At 49.1% G+C, this 11,731-nt stretch overlaps 1 protein-coding gene across 5 annotated transcripts in view; it reads left to right on the top strand.

The window, feature by feature from the left end:
* The window catches only part of Pknox1 (PBX/knotted 1 homeobox 1), a 41,243-nt gene extending 30,259 nt beyond the window's left edge, over positions 1–10,984 (top strand). For 3 of the 5 annotated variants that reach the window (XM_031347082.1, XM_031347083.1, XM_031347081.1), the window contains 6 exons: positions 841–940; positions 2,414–2,511; positions 5,501–5,629; positions 6,048–6,124; positions 6,432–6,604; positions 7,900–10,984. In XM_031347082.1, coding sequence (XP_031202942.1) covers positions 841–940; positions 2,414–2,511; positions 5,501–5,629; positions 6,048–6,124; positions 6,432–6,604; positions 7,900–8,111 — 789 coding nt within the window. In that variant the 3' untranslated portion in view covers positions 8,112–10,984. The remainder of the gene's footprint in view (positions 1–840; positions 941–2,413; positions 2,512–5,500; positions 5,630–6,047; positions 6,125–6,431; positions 6,605–7,899) is intronic. The other 2 variants (XM_031347084.1, XM_031347085.1) reach the window with 2 other exon arrangements.
* Positions 10,985–11,731: the final 747 nt, after the last annotated feature.

Raw genomic sequence — 11,731 nt, 5'->3', positions numbered from 1 at the left:
TACAGAGTGAGTTCCAGGACAACCAGGGCTACACAGAGAAACCCTGTCTCGAAAAACAAACAAACAAAAGAATTATCACACAAAGTGTATAACCCTGTGTTTCTGTGAGCAGATGTCAGCTGTAGTAAGGATTGCATTCATTTCAGCATTCCATGCGTGTGTCTATAGGTGCTTTGGTGGCGTTTATACTTCTGTTACTTTCTTACCCTCTTCGCCATCTGTCAGACCCCCCCCCCCAACCGTGAATGCTTGTTCTCAAATCCTATGGCCCTGATGGTTCATTTCTCCATCCTAAGTAAGGTATTCAGTCAGTCCTTTGTTTGTTTCTCTCACTGGGTCCTGTACAAATAGGAACTGCTCTGTTTTCTCCCATCCTGACCTCTGTGCCATTTGTTCCGGTTTCTTGCCTCATTGCATCAGTTGAAGTATCCAGTGCTGACTAAGTGTGAAGGTGGACTTCCTCCTCTTGTCCCTGGTCACTTCTGGTGCCTCTCAGCCCATGGTGTCAGCTCTGCGTGTGTTCCTTCTGTCCTGAAGGGTCTGGTTGTAGAGAACTGTTACCTGAGCCGAGTCTAAGGAGGAAGCTGTGATCTGAAAGCAGGGTCTCTCTGCTCACCTTCTGGCTTGAACAGCATGATTGTCATATCCAGTGTGGCTGGTTTTGCATCTCTCTAGTTCCCGTCGGGACGCTTGCTTTCTGAATTCCTGTCAACTGCGTCTGCTCTGTGGCCCTGGCCTCCCCTTCCTTTCTGCAACATGCTGCTGCTGCTTCCTTTGAAGTTTTGAACATGGATTTTCTGTTTCTAATAATTCTCCCAATGTGTATGTTCTGACATTCAGCAGATTCAGAGTGCCATCACAGGCACTCTCAGCCCCCAGGGAATCGTGGTGCCAGCATCAGCCCTGCAACAGGGGAATGTAACCATGGCGACAGTGGCAGGTAGGACCGTGCAAAAAACGGATGCCTTTGTGGAAAACTGATCCATTCTTTTAGAAGAAGCACATATATAAGTGCCTTTTAACTTCCTTTTTTCTCCTCGGTTTCACTGTGTCTTACTGAGTGCCAGTCACTGATATAATAGTGCTAGAGCCCAGAGCAGTTTCAATACCTGCTTGTTGATTTCCACAAGTATGTTGTACAGATTTTGTTTTTCTACCAAAAGCATTTGGGAAAAGGTTTTATATAGGGATTGGATACACACACAAGGAGTGGGAGGAGTGGCCGAGCGGCGGAGAGCACTTGCTACTCTTCCAGAAGGTCCAAGTCTGATGCCCAGCGCCTGCACCAGGCTGCTCACAGCCATCTTAACTCCAGGTCTGCGAGGTTCCCTGTGCACACTGCACTCCTGTGCCTAGACCTACACTCACACACATGCATGCATAATTAAAATAATAAAGTAAAAAAGAAAGTATGTAGCAAAAATTAAATTATGATTTTAAATAATATAGTTTTCAAAATACTTAGCTGATGGATGTGGCATGTGTGTGCATGCACAAGTGTAAGCATGTGCAGGCTTATGCATGTGTATGTATCACAGCATATGTGTGGAGTTCAGAGGATAACTTGCAGGACACATTTCTCTCTTTCCACCACATGGGTCCCAAGGGATTAAATGCAGGTTATCTCTGCTTGGTAGCAAACACCTTTACCTGATGGGTCATCTTGCAAGCTTCTCACATAGCATAGTTTTTAATTGTGTTATACACAGGACCCACACACTGCTTAGTTGTATCATAAATTGGTGGCGCCAACCAAGCAGAAATATTGCCTTAGTCTTAGTTTTATTTTTCTAACAAAACTATTATAGGACAGGACAGAGAAGCATATTCTGCTCTGTGTAAAATATTGCAGATAGAAGCATCATGAAATGGAGCAGGTATATAGGGAGTGAGTGATAGACACGCTCAGCATACCTCAGAGCAGTGTAAAGGGAACTTCACCAGAAAGAGAACGGTTGCTGAAAAACATAACTAGGGTGCAGTGTGGCAGAGTACCAGGAGGCAGAGGTGGGCGAAGTTCACTGAGCTCAAGGACAGCCGGGGCTCCATGAGGGACCCTGTGTCTAAACACAGATGAAAAGGAAGAGACACCAGGAATCTAGAATGGAGGTGCCTGTTACCAGTACCTCTAGTCAAGTTCTGGATATGTGCTGTTTGTGGGAAAGGAAAGCAGGGGCAAGCAAGAGGAGGGACCTTCCATGTCCCCAGTGACAAGGGCCTGAGCCACGCAGGGCAGAATTGGGGTGATAATTCATCTGACTAAATAGTTTGCAAAGTATTGTTGACCATTTGCAGTTGCTAAAGGGCTGGCCAACTTGCTTTTCGTTCCTTCCCTAAGCATATCAGGAAGAATGGCTTTAAATCATTAAAACTGAAAAATAGTTAATCTTTAAATTCTCTTTTCCTTTTTGAGGTGGCACAGTGTACCAGCCTGTCACCGTTGTCACTCCACAAGGCCAAGTGGTCACGCAGGCGTTATCTCCTGGGACAATTAGGATCCAGAACTCACAGGTGTGTGCTACCTTCTAGACAGACTTGTTATGAGTGCTGCCTGGGTAGGAGGCAGCGGGCTAAGCTGTCTTCTTATGACAGTCACTTGTCAAGTAGCCTCTGGTTGGCTTGTTTCTTTTTATGCTCATCCTCCTCATTGTGGAAATTTGCAAAATTCAGAACAGTCTGAGACACCAGGGAAGTTATCCATGGCCAGTGGCAAGGTTGGCTTATGTGAGTGTCCACTGTGTGAGCTCACCAAGGCTCAACGTCCGATGCGTGCAAAACAGCCAGGCCGAGTGTTCAGAACCACAGAGCCCAGACTGTACTCCTTGCCTGATGCAGCACCCCAAGTTCTGGAGGCATCCACAGGCCTCTGCTTGGCCTCCTTGGCATGACTGGGGTCCTGTGCTGAAGCCAGGTTCTCACCTTCAGGCATTTGGCTTCCAGAACAAGAGGTGACCTGTGACTTACCATGGCCATGGTCATTCTGCAGTCTTCCTGTTCCTTTGTAGTAAAATGTAGATATTGGATCTCCCTGGCTGGAAGACCCTCTAAGTTCTGGAAGCATGATTTTTTTTTTTTACTTTGAATAATTAAAGACAAGGTTTAAAATATAGTTCTTTTGCTTTTTCTTTTAAAGATTTTTTTTTTTATGTATATGAATGCATTGTAGCTGTACAGATGGTTGTGTGGTTGTGAGCCATCATGTGATTGCTGGGAATTGAACTCAGGACCTCTGCTCTCTCCAGCCCTGCTCGCTCAGGCCCAAGGTTTATTTATTATTATATGTAAGTACACTGTAGCTGTCTTTAGACACACCAGAAGAGGGCATCATATCTTATTTCGGATGGTTGTGAGCCACCATGTGATTGCTGGGATTTGAACTCAGGATCTTCGGAAGAGCAGTCAGTGCTCTTAACCGCTGAGCCATCTCACCAGCCCCTAAAATCTAGTTCTCACTTTGTGCACACATATTGAAGGCTGTCCATGTCCTTGTCAAGGATTCTCATGCCTAGCCCTGGTGTGGTCTCAGTGGGCTGCCAAGGTCTGGGTAATCTGGAGCTGCCATCTCGGCCACAGAGGCTTGGGAGTCACACTAGAGAAAGAAACACAGGCACTGCTGTCATAGGCAGGGGCTTCAGCGCTGATGTGAGCTGCGTAACTGCCCAGGCCCAGGCGTAGAGGAGAGCTGGATCTCACTGATGGTGCCGCGCATCTCCACACAAGCCCTCTTCCCTGGTGTTCTCCATTTAAAATGTTTGCAACGACAGAGCCATGTCCAACCACTGACTGGTTTTCTAGGATTGAATTATCCTTCCTCTAGGAGGAAGGTGTCTTAAGTCAAATAATGAACTAGCACACTCATTTGCTGTTGAAAAGGAAGGGGTTTTTGTTTGTTTTAGGGGAATCAGGAAAAGGTTCCACTTTGTACCCTGCCTGGCCTGGAAATCACTGTGATCTTTCTGCCTCAGCCTCCCAAATGAAATGAGTCTTCCATGTCACTGAGTTTTCTTAGGAGTAAAGGTTGCTCGCTTAAATAGCAAGCATGCCAAGTCTGAGCACTCCGGACATGCTTTCTGACCCTCGTCCCACAGTTTCCCACTGTCACTCAGGGTGCCTGTGTAACATGGCACACGGGCTGTGGTCAGAGAGCACTGCAGCTGCTGCTCCCTGTGGGGTTGTCAGCTTGGTCGGGGCACTGACCTGGCTCTGGATGGCCTGGAAACGATGACAGCAGACTAGAGAGCTGGCACTTCTGGGAAGTCTTTCTACTGCTCACATGCACCCATGTCAAGATGGTTTGGAGAGTGAGGAGAGGGCAGGAGGGCGGTTTTCATGAATCACTGTAACAAAGAATGACCCTGGGCTTACCATCCTCTGCTTCCGCCTTCTGAGTGTTAGGATGCTGCTATGTCAGGGAACCCGGATTACTTGCATAACTGCAGCCCCACCTGCCTGGCACCCTGCTCTTACCACTGGTACTCAAGTGTCAGGTTTTCGCTCCCTGCCCTCTCTCACCATTACATGGGATGTTTTTATGAGGTGGAGTGGGTCACAGCTTAGTCCTGTGGGTGCCTGAGGGTACCGTAGGTAGGCCACAGATCTGAACAGTTCTCCATTCCCCCAGGTCCCCTCCAAATCCTTGAGCCATTTATTCCACTATTCCCATGTGTTCCTAAAGGAAAGCTTGCCTCTGCTGAATGCCCTTGAAACGTGCTCGCCTGCCTTTCACTGGAGCAGGGCTCCACTCTGACCCCCGACACACTGTCCGTCTCCAGGTGCGCCATGCCAGCTGCATGGTGACTCAGCGGCAGCTCTGCCCTGCTCTGGCTCATGTGCTGCTTTCTTTCTGTGTGTGCAAGGTTTTCAGTATGTAATGTCCAGAGTGCCAGGTGACGATGCATCAGTGCCGCCTGTCCTGTCAGAGCCAGCTGCTTCAGGGCTGTTTTCCTCCTTGGGCCCATTGTGCTGGTCCTCATTCTGAAGGCCATTGCAGAGGATGCAGATAGAGGATACAGATAGAGGATGCAGATGGAGACAGTAAGAGTGGGCTATGGAGCTCCCAGGTTCCTCACTAGTGTGCCACCCTCTGGGAGCTCAGAAGCTTCATGACATAGTGGGGTGGTTGAACCCACACTGACTGATCCTCCTAAACTTTAACCCCCTAATGCACTGCAGAGGTTAGGATCTGTGGGCAGTCCCTGCCTGGAGGCGTAAGTCAGCAGTCAACGCAGTTCAGGGTACAGGAAGGCATCCCTTATCTGTTTGAAGAGTCTAAGAATTGTAGGACTTGCATGCTGAAAAAGTGGGAATGAAGACCAAATATTATTGTTGACAGTATCAGGTGTACCCTCAAAAGATTAGTCCATTCAGGGTTTCAGCATGTGCCTCTTTTCTGTAAATAAGCCCATGAGAGCCATGGGAAGGCCTCCACCTGAAGTTGTAAGCTACTTGATGTGTTAGCATTTTGAGGCCTTTCTGACCTTACTTATCAATTGTGTGAAAGCTTCAGTTGCAGTTGAACCAAGACCTCAGCATCTTGCATCAAGAGGATGGCTCCTCTAAGAACAAGAGGGGTGTCCTGCCGAAGCACGCCACCAACGTGATGCGGTCCTGGCTCTTCCAGCACATAGGGGTAAGCGTGCATTGGCTACACCACGAGGGGCCCTGAGACGCCCTCCTGGCTGTGTCCCCGGGGAAACTGACTTGTGTTTATTGCACATAGGCCTAAGTGTTGATACTAAGTGGGGACCTAGCACAGGTCCCTAATAATGGCTTCAAGAAACTTAAAAAGCAGCAGGGGTCTCCACTGGTGGAAAGGGAGTCAAGTCAATTCTGTGTCTTTGGGTCAGAAAAATCCTACATCTACTTCAGAACTGTAATTTTGTTACTGCCAGCAATTGAAATATTAAACATCTGATATGCAGAATATCTGATATGTGACACCCAGAGGAGTTCCAACTCACAGGTTGAGAACCACTGGCCTAGAAGGTCTTAGGTTTCCCTTTTAAAACATCAAAGCCCATGGTAACCAGAAGTGCCTTTATTTTTAGCATCCATACCCAACAGAGGATGAGAAAAAACAGATTGCTGCGCAGACAAACCTGACGCTGCTTCAAGTCAACAACTGGTAAGATGACAGCTCGCTGACACTGCATCCATCACTGGTCCATGTTCTGTGCTGCCGCCAGGTGCTGCAGCCAGACTCGGCCTGTCCTTGAGACTAACTGAGATCCATGTACCCTTGCGTACTGAGGATTTCAAGGCATGGCATGTGCCACACCTTTAAAATTTTATTTTTTAAAAAAAGGTCTGGCCCTGCTTTTCTGTAAACCTGGATAGTCCATGTGCTTGTCACTCGTGTTCCTCTTGTAAGCATGGCTCCTGAGGAATGCTCTCCTGTCCCAAATCCTCACAAGCTCTTTGTCCATACACAGGTTCATCAATGCCCGAAGACGAATTCTCCAGCCAATGTTGGATTCCAGCTGTTCAGAGACTCCAAAAACCAAGAAAAAACCTGCTCAGAACAGGCCAGTTCAGAGGTTTTGGCCAGATTCTCTTGCGTCAGGAGTGGCACAAGCAACACCCAGCGAGCTTGCCATGTCAGAAGGTATGTCACTTCAGGTGATCAAAGGTGGGAACCACGGGCCAGGTCAGCAGCTGTCAGCTGGGAGCCCGCGCAGAGCTGTGTGCCTCAGTCCAGGGCCCTTTCTTTGCATCTAAGATCAAGGCTGGCAAGATGGCTTATTGGGTAAATACACTTGCCACCAAGCCTAATGACCTAGGTTTGCTGCCTAGGGAGGACCAACTCTTACAAGTTGTCCCCTGACCTCCACACCGTGCTTAAACTGCATTACACTCTCTCACATACCAAACAAATAAATGCTTCAAAATGAATAAGACAAGAGGAGATGTCCACAGGCCGGTGTTTAGGCTCCCGTGTGATGGTAAGGCACTGTGCTGCACGTGAGAATGGCTGCCTGTCTCGAGGTGTCCCCTGAACAGCACTCTCCTGGGTTTCCAGGTTTGCTTTCCTTTCCGGCCTTCAGCACAAACAGCATGGTCAAGCCTGTGCACCTGGCCACTTTCTTTGTGCCTGTCTCTTGCTTTTGACCTTCCCTTTCTCTCTCGGTCACAGCCACCATTCTGATATGTTTGTATGAGCTCTTCAGAGGCTGGCTTGTTTTGTATGGAATGAGTTTTGTTTTGAGACAAGGCTGCACTGTGCTGCCCTGGATGGCCTTGAACCGCTGGACTTAAGCCCTTTCCCCTCAGCAGTTCTGACTAGGGTATGCATACTTCCAACTGGGTGTGTCTTCCTTTTTTTTATTACTTTATTTATCTATATTCCACACAACCCCTCTTCCTTCTCCCCCTCCTCCCCCCCTCTTCTCCCCCTCTTTCCCTCCTTCCTTCTTCCCCCTGGTAATATTCTGCTATGTGCTTAGGGAGCTTTGGGGACAGTTTTAAATTTCTTTATGTTTTTGGAATGCTGGATGTGGAACCACTAGCCTCATTGCTGCTCTCCCACTGAGTCCATCCCAACCACACAAACACACACAAACACGTGCGCACACACGCACGCACACACGTGCACACACAGCTGTCATTGGCATCGGTGTTCTTTCCTGTCCACTTCCTGCTGAGTTGTCTCTGGTACCCTTTCTGCCACCGCCCTTCCGACATGATTTCCTCTTAGACATTCTATACCGCGCCTTTCCTCACTGACACCCAGGTGGAGACTGAACAAGCAGGCAGCACCTGGCTGGGCTTTGCTCTGAGCTCTGCTGAAGGCGGTGACCCCGCTGTGCTCTGCTGAAGGCGGTGACCCCGCTGTGCTCTGCTGAAGGTGGTGACCCCGCTGTGCTCTGCTGAAGGCGGTGACCCCGCTGTGCTCTGCCGCAGGTGCTGTCGTGACCATCACCACACCTGTAAACATGAACGTGGACAGCCTTCAGTCCCTGTCCTCAGACGGGGCCACCCTGGCCGTACAGCAGGTCATGATGGCGGGGCAGAGTGAGGACGAGTCGGTGGATAGCACAGAGGATGAGGGCAGCGCACTGGCGCCCACTCACATCAGCGGGCTGGTGCTGGAGAACAGCGACTCCCTTCAGTAGGAAGCACCAATGGGGCCAGCGTGCAGCTGGGACGCCAACGGACTCCTTACTGTTTGCACAGCAAACATTTCACAGTTCTCTTTGTAACCTGTTTTATATGTAGATATAGAAGAGTGCACTTTTGTATTTCACAGCGAGCTTCAAGACGTGTTTGCTGGTGCAGCAGCTTCCCTCAGATGTGCGTGTGTGGGTTTTTAATGCTAGAGATGTGAGGAGTGGCCCCTGCCCCTTGAGTCCCTGATGAGATTAAGGAACAGTGCTGCCATTTTCTAAAAAATTATGCAGTTGCAATTGAGTTGTGTGGTTTACGGCAGGTCTGGGGCGGCGGCTGGTGCCGCCCACAGCTCTGAAAGATGCCCTGCACTCGCGAGGGCTGCAGAGCGAGGACGCTGGCCCCGGTGGGCTGCGGGTGCCCACCACACACTTCAGTTCTCAGGCAGCATTTGCCTGCTTCGTTTGCTAATATAGAGAAAGAAGCTCCTATTTTTACCTTGCTGGGATTATTGGATAAAAAGCTATTTTTATAAATCAGTTATTAATTGGATTATGACTATATCGAGGATAAATTTCTAGAGAAACAACAGCACACGCTTGTCTTTCGATTCGGAATGTTCTGAAAGGCAGCCACCATGCGTGGTGTCCTGCGCCCTGGCAGGGAGGGGGCTCATCTCAGCTGCTAAAAGGAAACAACTGTCAAGTGAGCTTTTGACATCTCCAGTTTCTGTTTGTATGGGATGCGCAGATTGCGCTTTTACACTCGTTAGAGCACCTTACAGAGTGTGCTCTGTAGGACGGACGGTAAGTGAGGGCTCTGCCATGCCTAGCTGGCTGCAGTTCCATGGCTGCCTGGCTGTTAACTGGGTGGTGATTTTAGATTTTTTTTTTTTAGTTAAAACCTGTTATCCATAGAATGTTTATTATAAACTAATATAAAGTGTGCTCTGCCCCACTGGCTCAGAGCTGGGGTAAACAGCAGACACCTGAACTGTTTTTCTTACTGGCAGACACCCGGAAGTGAGAACCGTGGAGGTCACATGACGGTGGGCCCACTGATGGCTCTCACTGTCACTCAACCTCCAGGGTCCTCCCCTCCGTTACCACTCCAGACTCAGGACAGTTTGGGGACTTCATTTCCGAGAGTCAAGACAGAGCAGACTGTAGGCTGAGGTCTGGAGATCTGGACGGCTTGGCCTGCGTTTGCTTGGGAAGCTCTATCTTAGGGAACAAGCATGCTGCTTCGAGCATCTGTCTTCACCGTGGTCCTAGGCCCACCTGCTGATAGGGACCAGCCATGCTGTTGTCCAGGGGGCCGTGCCTTGGGCCCCAAGGGTGGTAACTGCTTATGGACCAAGGTTACCTTAGGGGGACCTCTCTAGCTAATTCACACTTTTTTTCTGGAATGGTTCACCATCCCTCCTCCCCCTAAATGTCTTGATTCTCTTCAGCCATTGAGCACGCCTGGACAGCCAAGTAGTCAGCAAGAAAAAAATGGGGGCTCCTTTTGAACCACTTCCGGCGCCTCCACTACAAAACCCAAGACAGCAAAATAAACAAAACCCCAAAACTCACCAGCAGCTCCTTTGAGGAGAGAATACTATTCTAAGCAGCCTTTCCATTACCTAGCCACAAGCTGCTTTAGTAGCTTAAGTCAGGCAGACAAAAGCCTGCGCCATCAGCTGGCTATATTGGGTTTAGAGCAGAGATACATCACCCCGGTGAGCCCGGCAGAGGTCTGCTGCCCCCCCAACAAAGGAAGCATGGCCTCTGCTGTGCTGGCTGGTGGCTGCTCTAACTGGGATTCGAACCCCATGATCCATCGTGTCCTTTCCAGTTGAAATCCGCTTTCCTAAGCACTGAACTCTCACCTGCTAAATCAGAGGAATATCATGAAGATCATAAGAGAACCTGGGCATGGTGACACACTCCTGTAATCCCAACACTCAGGAACCTGAGACAGGAGGCAAGCCTGGGCTACTTAACTTGACCCTGTCTAAAAAAAAGAGATTGTAAAAGAGCTGGCACAGGGTCATGTCCTTCCACCTCTCTGTGCACAGAGATGCTTTTAAGTGATTCCTGAGAGGCGAGCCATGCTGGCTCATAGAGTTCCTGCCCAGCAGATGTGGTGTCTGCCAGTTGCACCTTCGAGACACTGGCTTGCTGAGCGTCGTGGCATGTGCCTGTATACAAGCACTTAGGAGGCTGAAGCAGGAGGATTGCTGCAAGGTCCAGTTGGCCTCTGGTGTGTAGTGAAACCTGGTCTCAAAATAAAAAAAAAAAAACCACGAGCAAATCTCCTGCTCGCCTGTCGTTGGCCAGTGGAGAAACCCTGAACGTCCGTCTCCTTTGAGCTTTGTTTAAATGGTCGGATTCTAGCATTTGCTCCTGTTAAAGTCCTCCCACACATTGGAGCCTTTTGAATGTGTTCTGAGACCTCCAGTCAACCCGTGTCATTCCTGCTGTTTGGCTGCCTAGCAGAAATCTAAACTGGCTGACCCACCCATCCAGTGGGTTCAAGTTTTCTGCTTTCTTGAGTCCAGATTGTCAAATAGATGCAATATGCACCGTGACCCTTCCGTCTAGGGCTGACGGGCCACTGTGTAGCCTGCTGGGTGGCCAGTGCACCCGTGGAGGGCAGGGGGAGACTTGCTCCTCCCCCGTGGCTGGCAGGGAAACGCCCACCCTGAAGGCCCCTCCTGGAGATGGTGACTGGAAACAGCAGGCTGCCTTCTTCAGTTAAGTTCTGTCTTTGAAACTGACAATCTTTAAAATGTGAATACTGTAACAATATGTTTTCTTGGATTGTTGTCTTTAAAAGGATTTTTGTGAAGCAATTGATTTATCAAAGAAAAAGAAAATTAAAACCAGAAACACGCCTTGTGGATGATTGATTCTGTAAAGATTGTACCACTGAAGCACTCCTAAGTGAGATTCCCAGATTGTCACACATCTTGCAGTGACCCCGGGGTGGAACGAGCTGAGGCTGCCCCAGCTGTTCAGCTTCATTCACACTTGCAAGAGTCTGGGCTTCAATTCTTTGACATTTTTCAAGAAAAAAAAATTGCAAAGCAGATTTTTTTCATTGTAACTTTTCATAAGCTGAATTCTTTTGGCCTAACAAGAGCATTCCCTTGTTCACAGGAGCAGGCCTGTAAGCTTTGCTGGTTCCACACTGTAAAGCCCCTTGCGAGGCATATCCTGGGCACATCCAGGAGCACAGGATAGTGTCCAGGTGTGGCACGTCCCCCAGCTTGTGCTTAGAGTAGTGGGCCAAAGGGCTTTTTTCTTCAGAAGTGTGTCTAAGGTCTGGGGGTGATGCTCTCAGTTGGTATAACGCTTGCCTGGCATGCACAGAACCCTGGGTTCAGTAGCCAGCACCCCATAAATATGGAGTGGTGGCATACCCCCATAATCCTGGCAGTTGGGAATAGAGGGTCAGAAAAGCAGAAGCCCAGGCTCAAACTTGACCGCATCCCAAATCTGAGACAGGAGAGGACCTTGTCTCAAAAGACAAAAGGACATCTGAGATCAGAGCCCTGGGTGGCCAGTGGTAGGAAATATTTGACTTTCAGAATGTGAAAGTGGCCAGGCGGTGGTGGCGCACACCTTTGATCCCAGCACTT

The sequence above is a fragment of the Mastomys coucha genome, unplaced genomic scaffold (genome assembly GCF_008632895.1).
Source record: "Mastomys coucha isolate ucsf_1 unplaced genomic scaffold, UCSF_Mcou_1 pScaffold3, whole genome shotgun sequence".
NCBI classification, from domain to species: Eukaryota; Metazoa; Chordata; class Mammalia; order Rodentia; family Muridae; genus Mastomys; species Mastomys coucha.
Note: the sequence above shows the minus strand (reverse complement) of the source record. Positions and strands in the feature narration are given on the sequence as shown.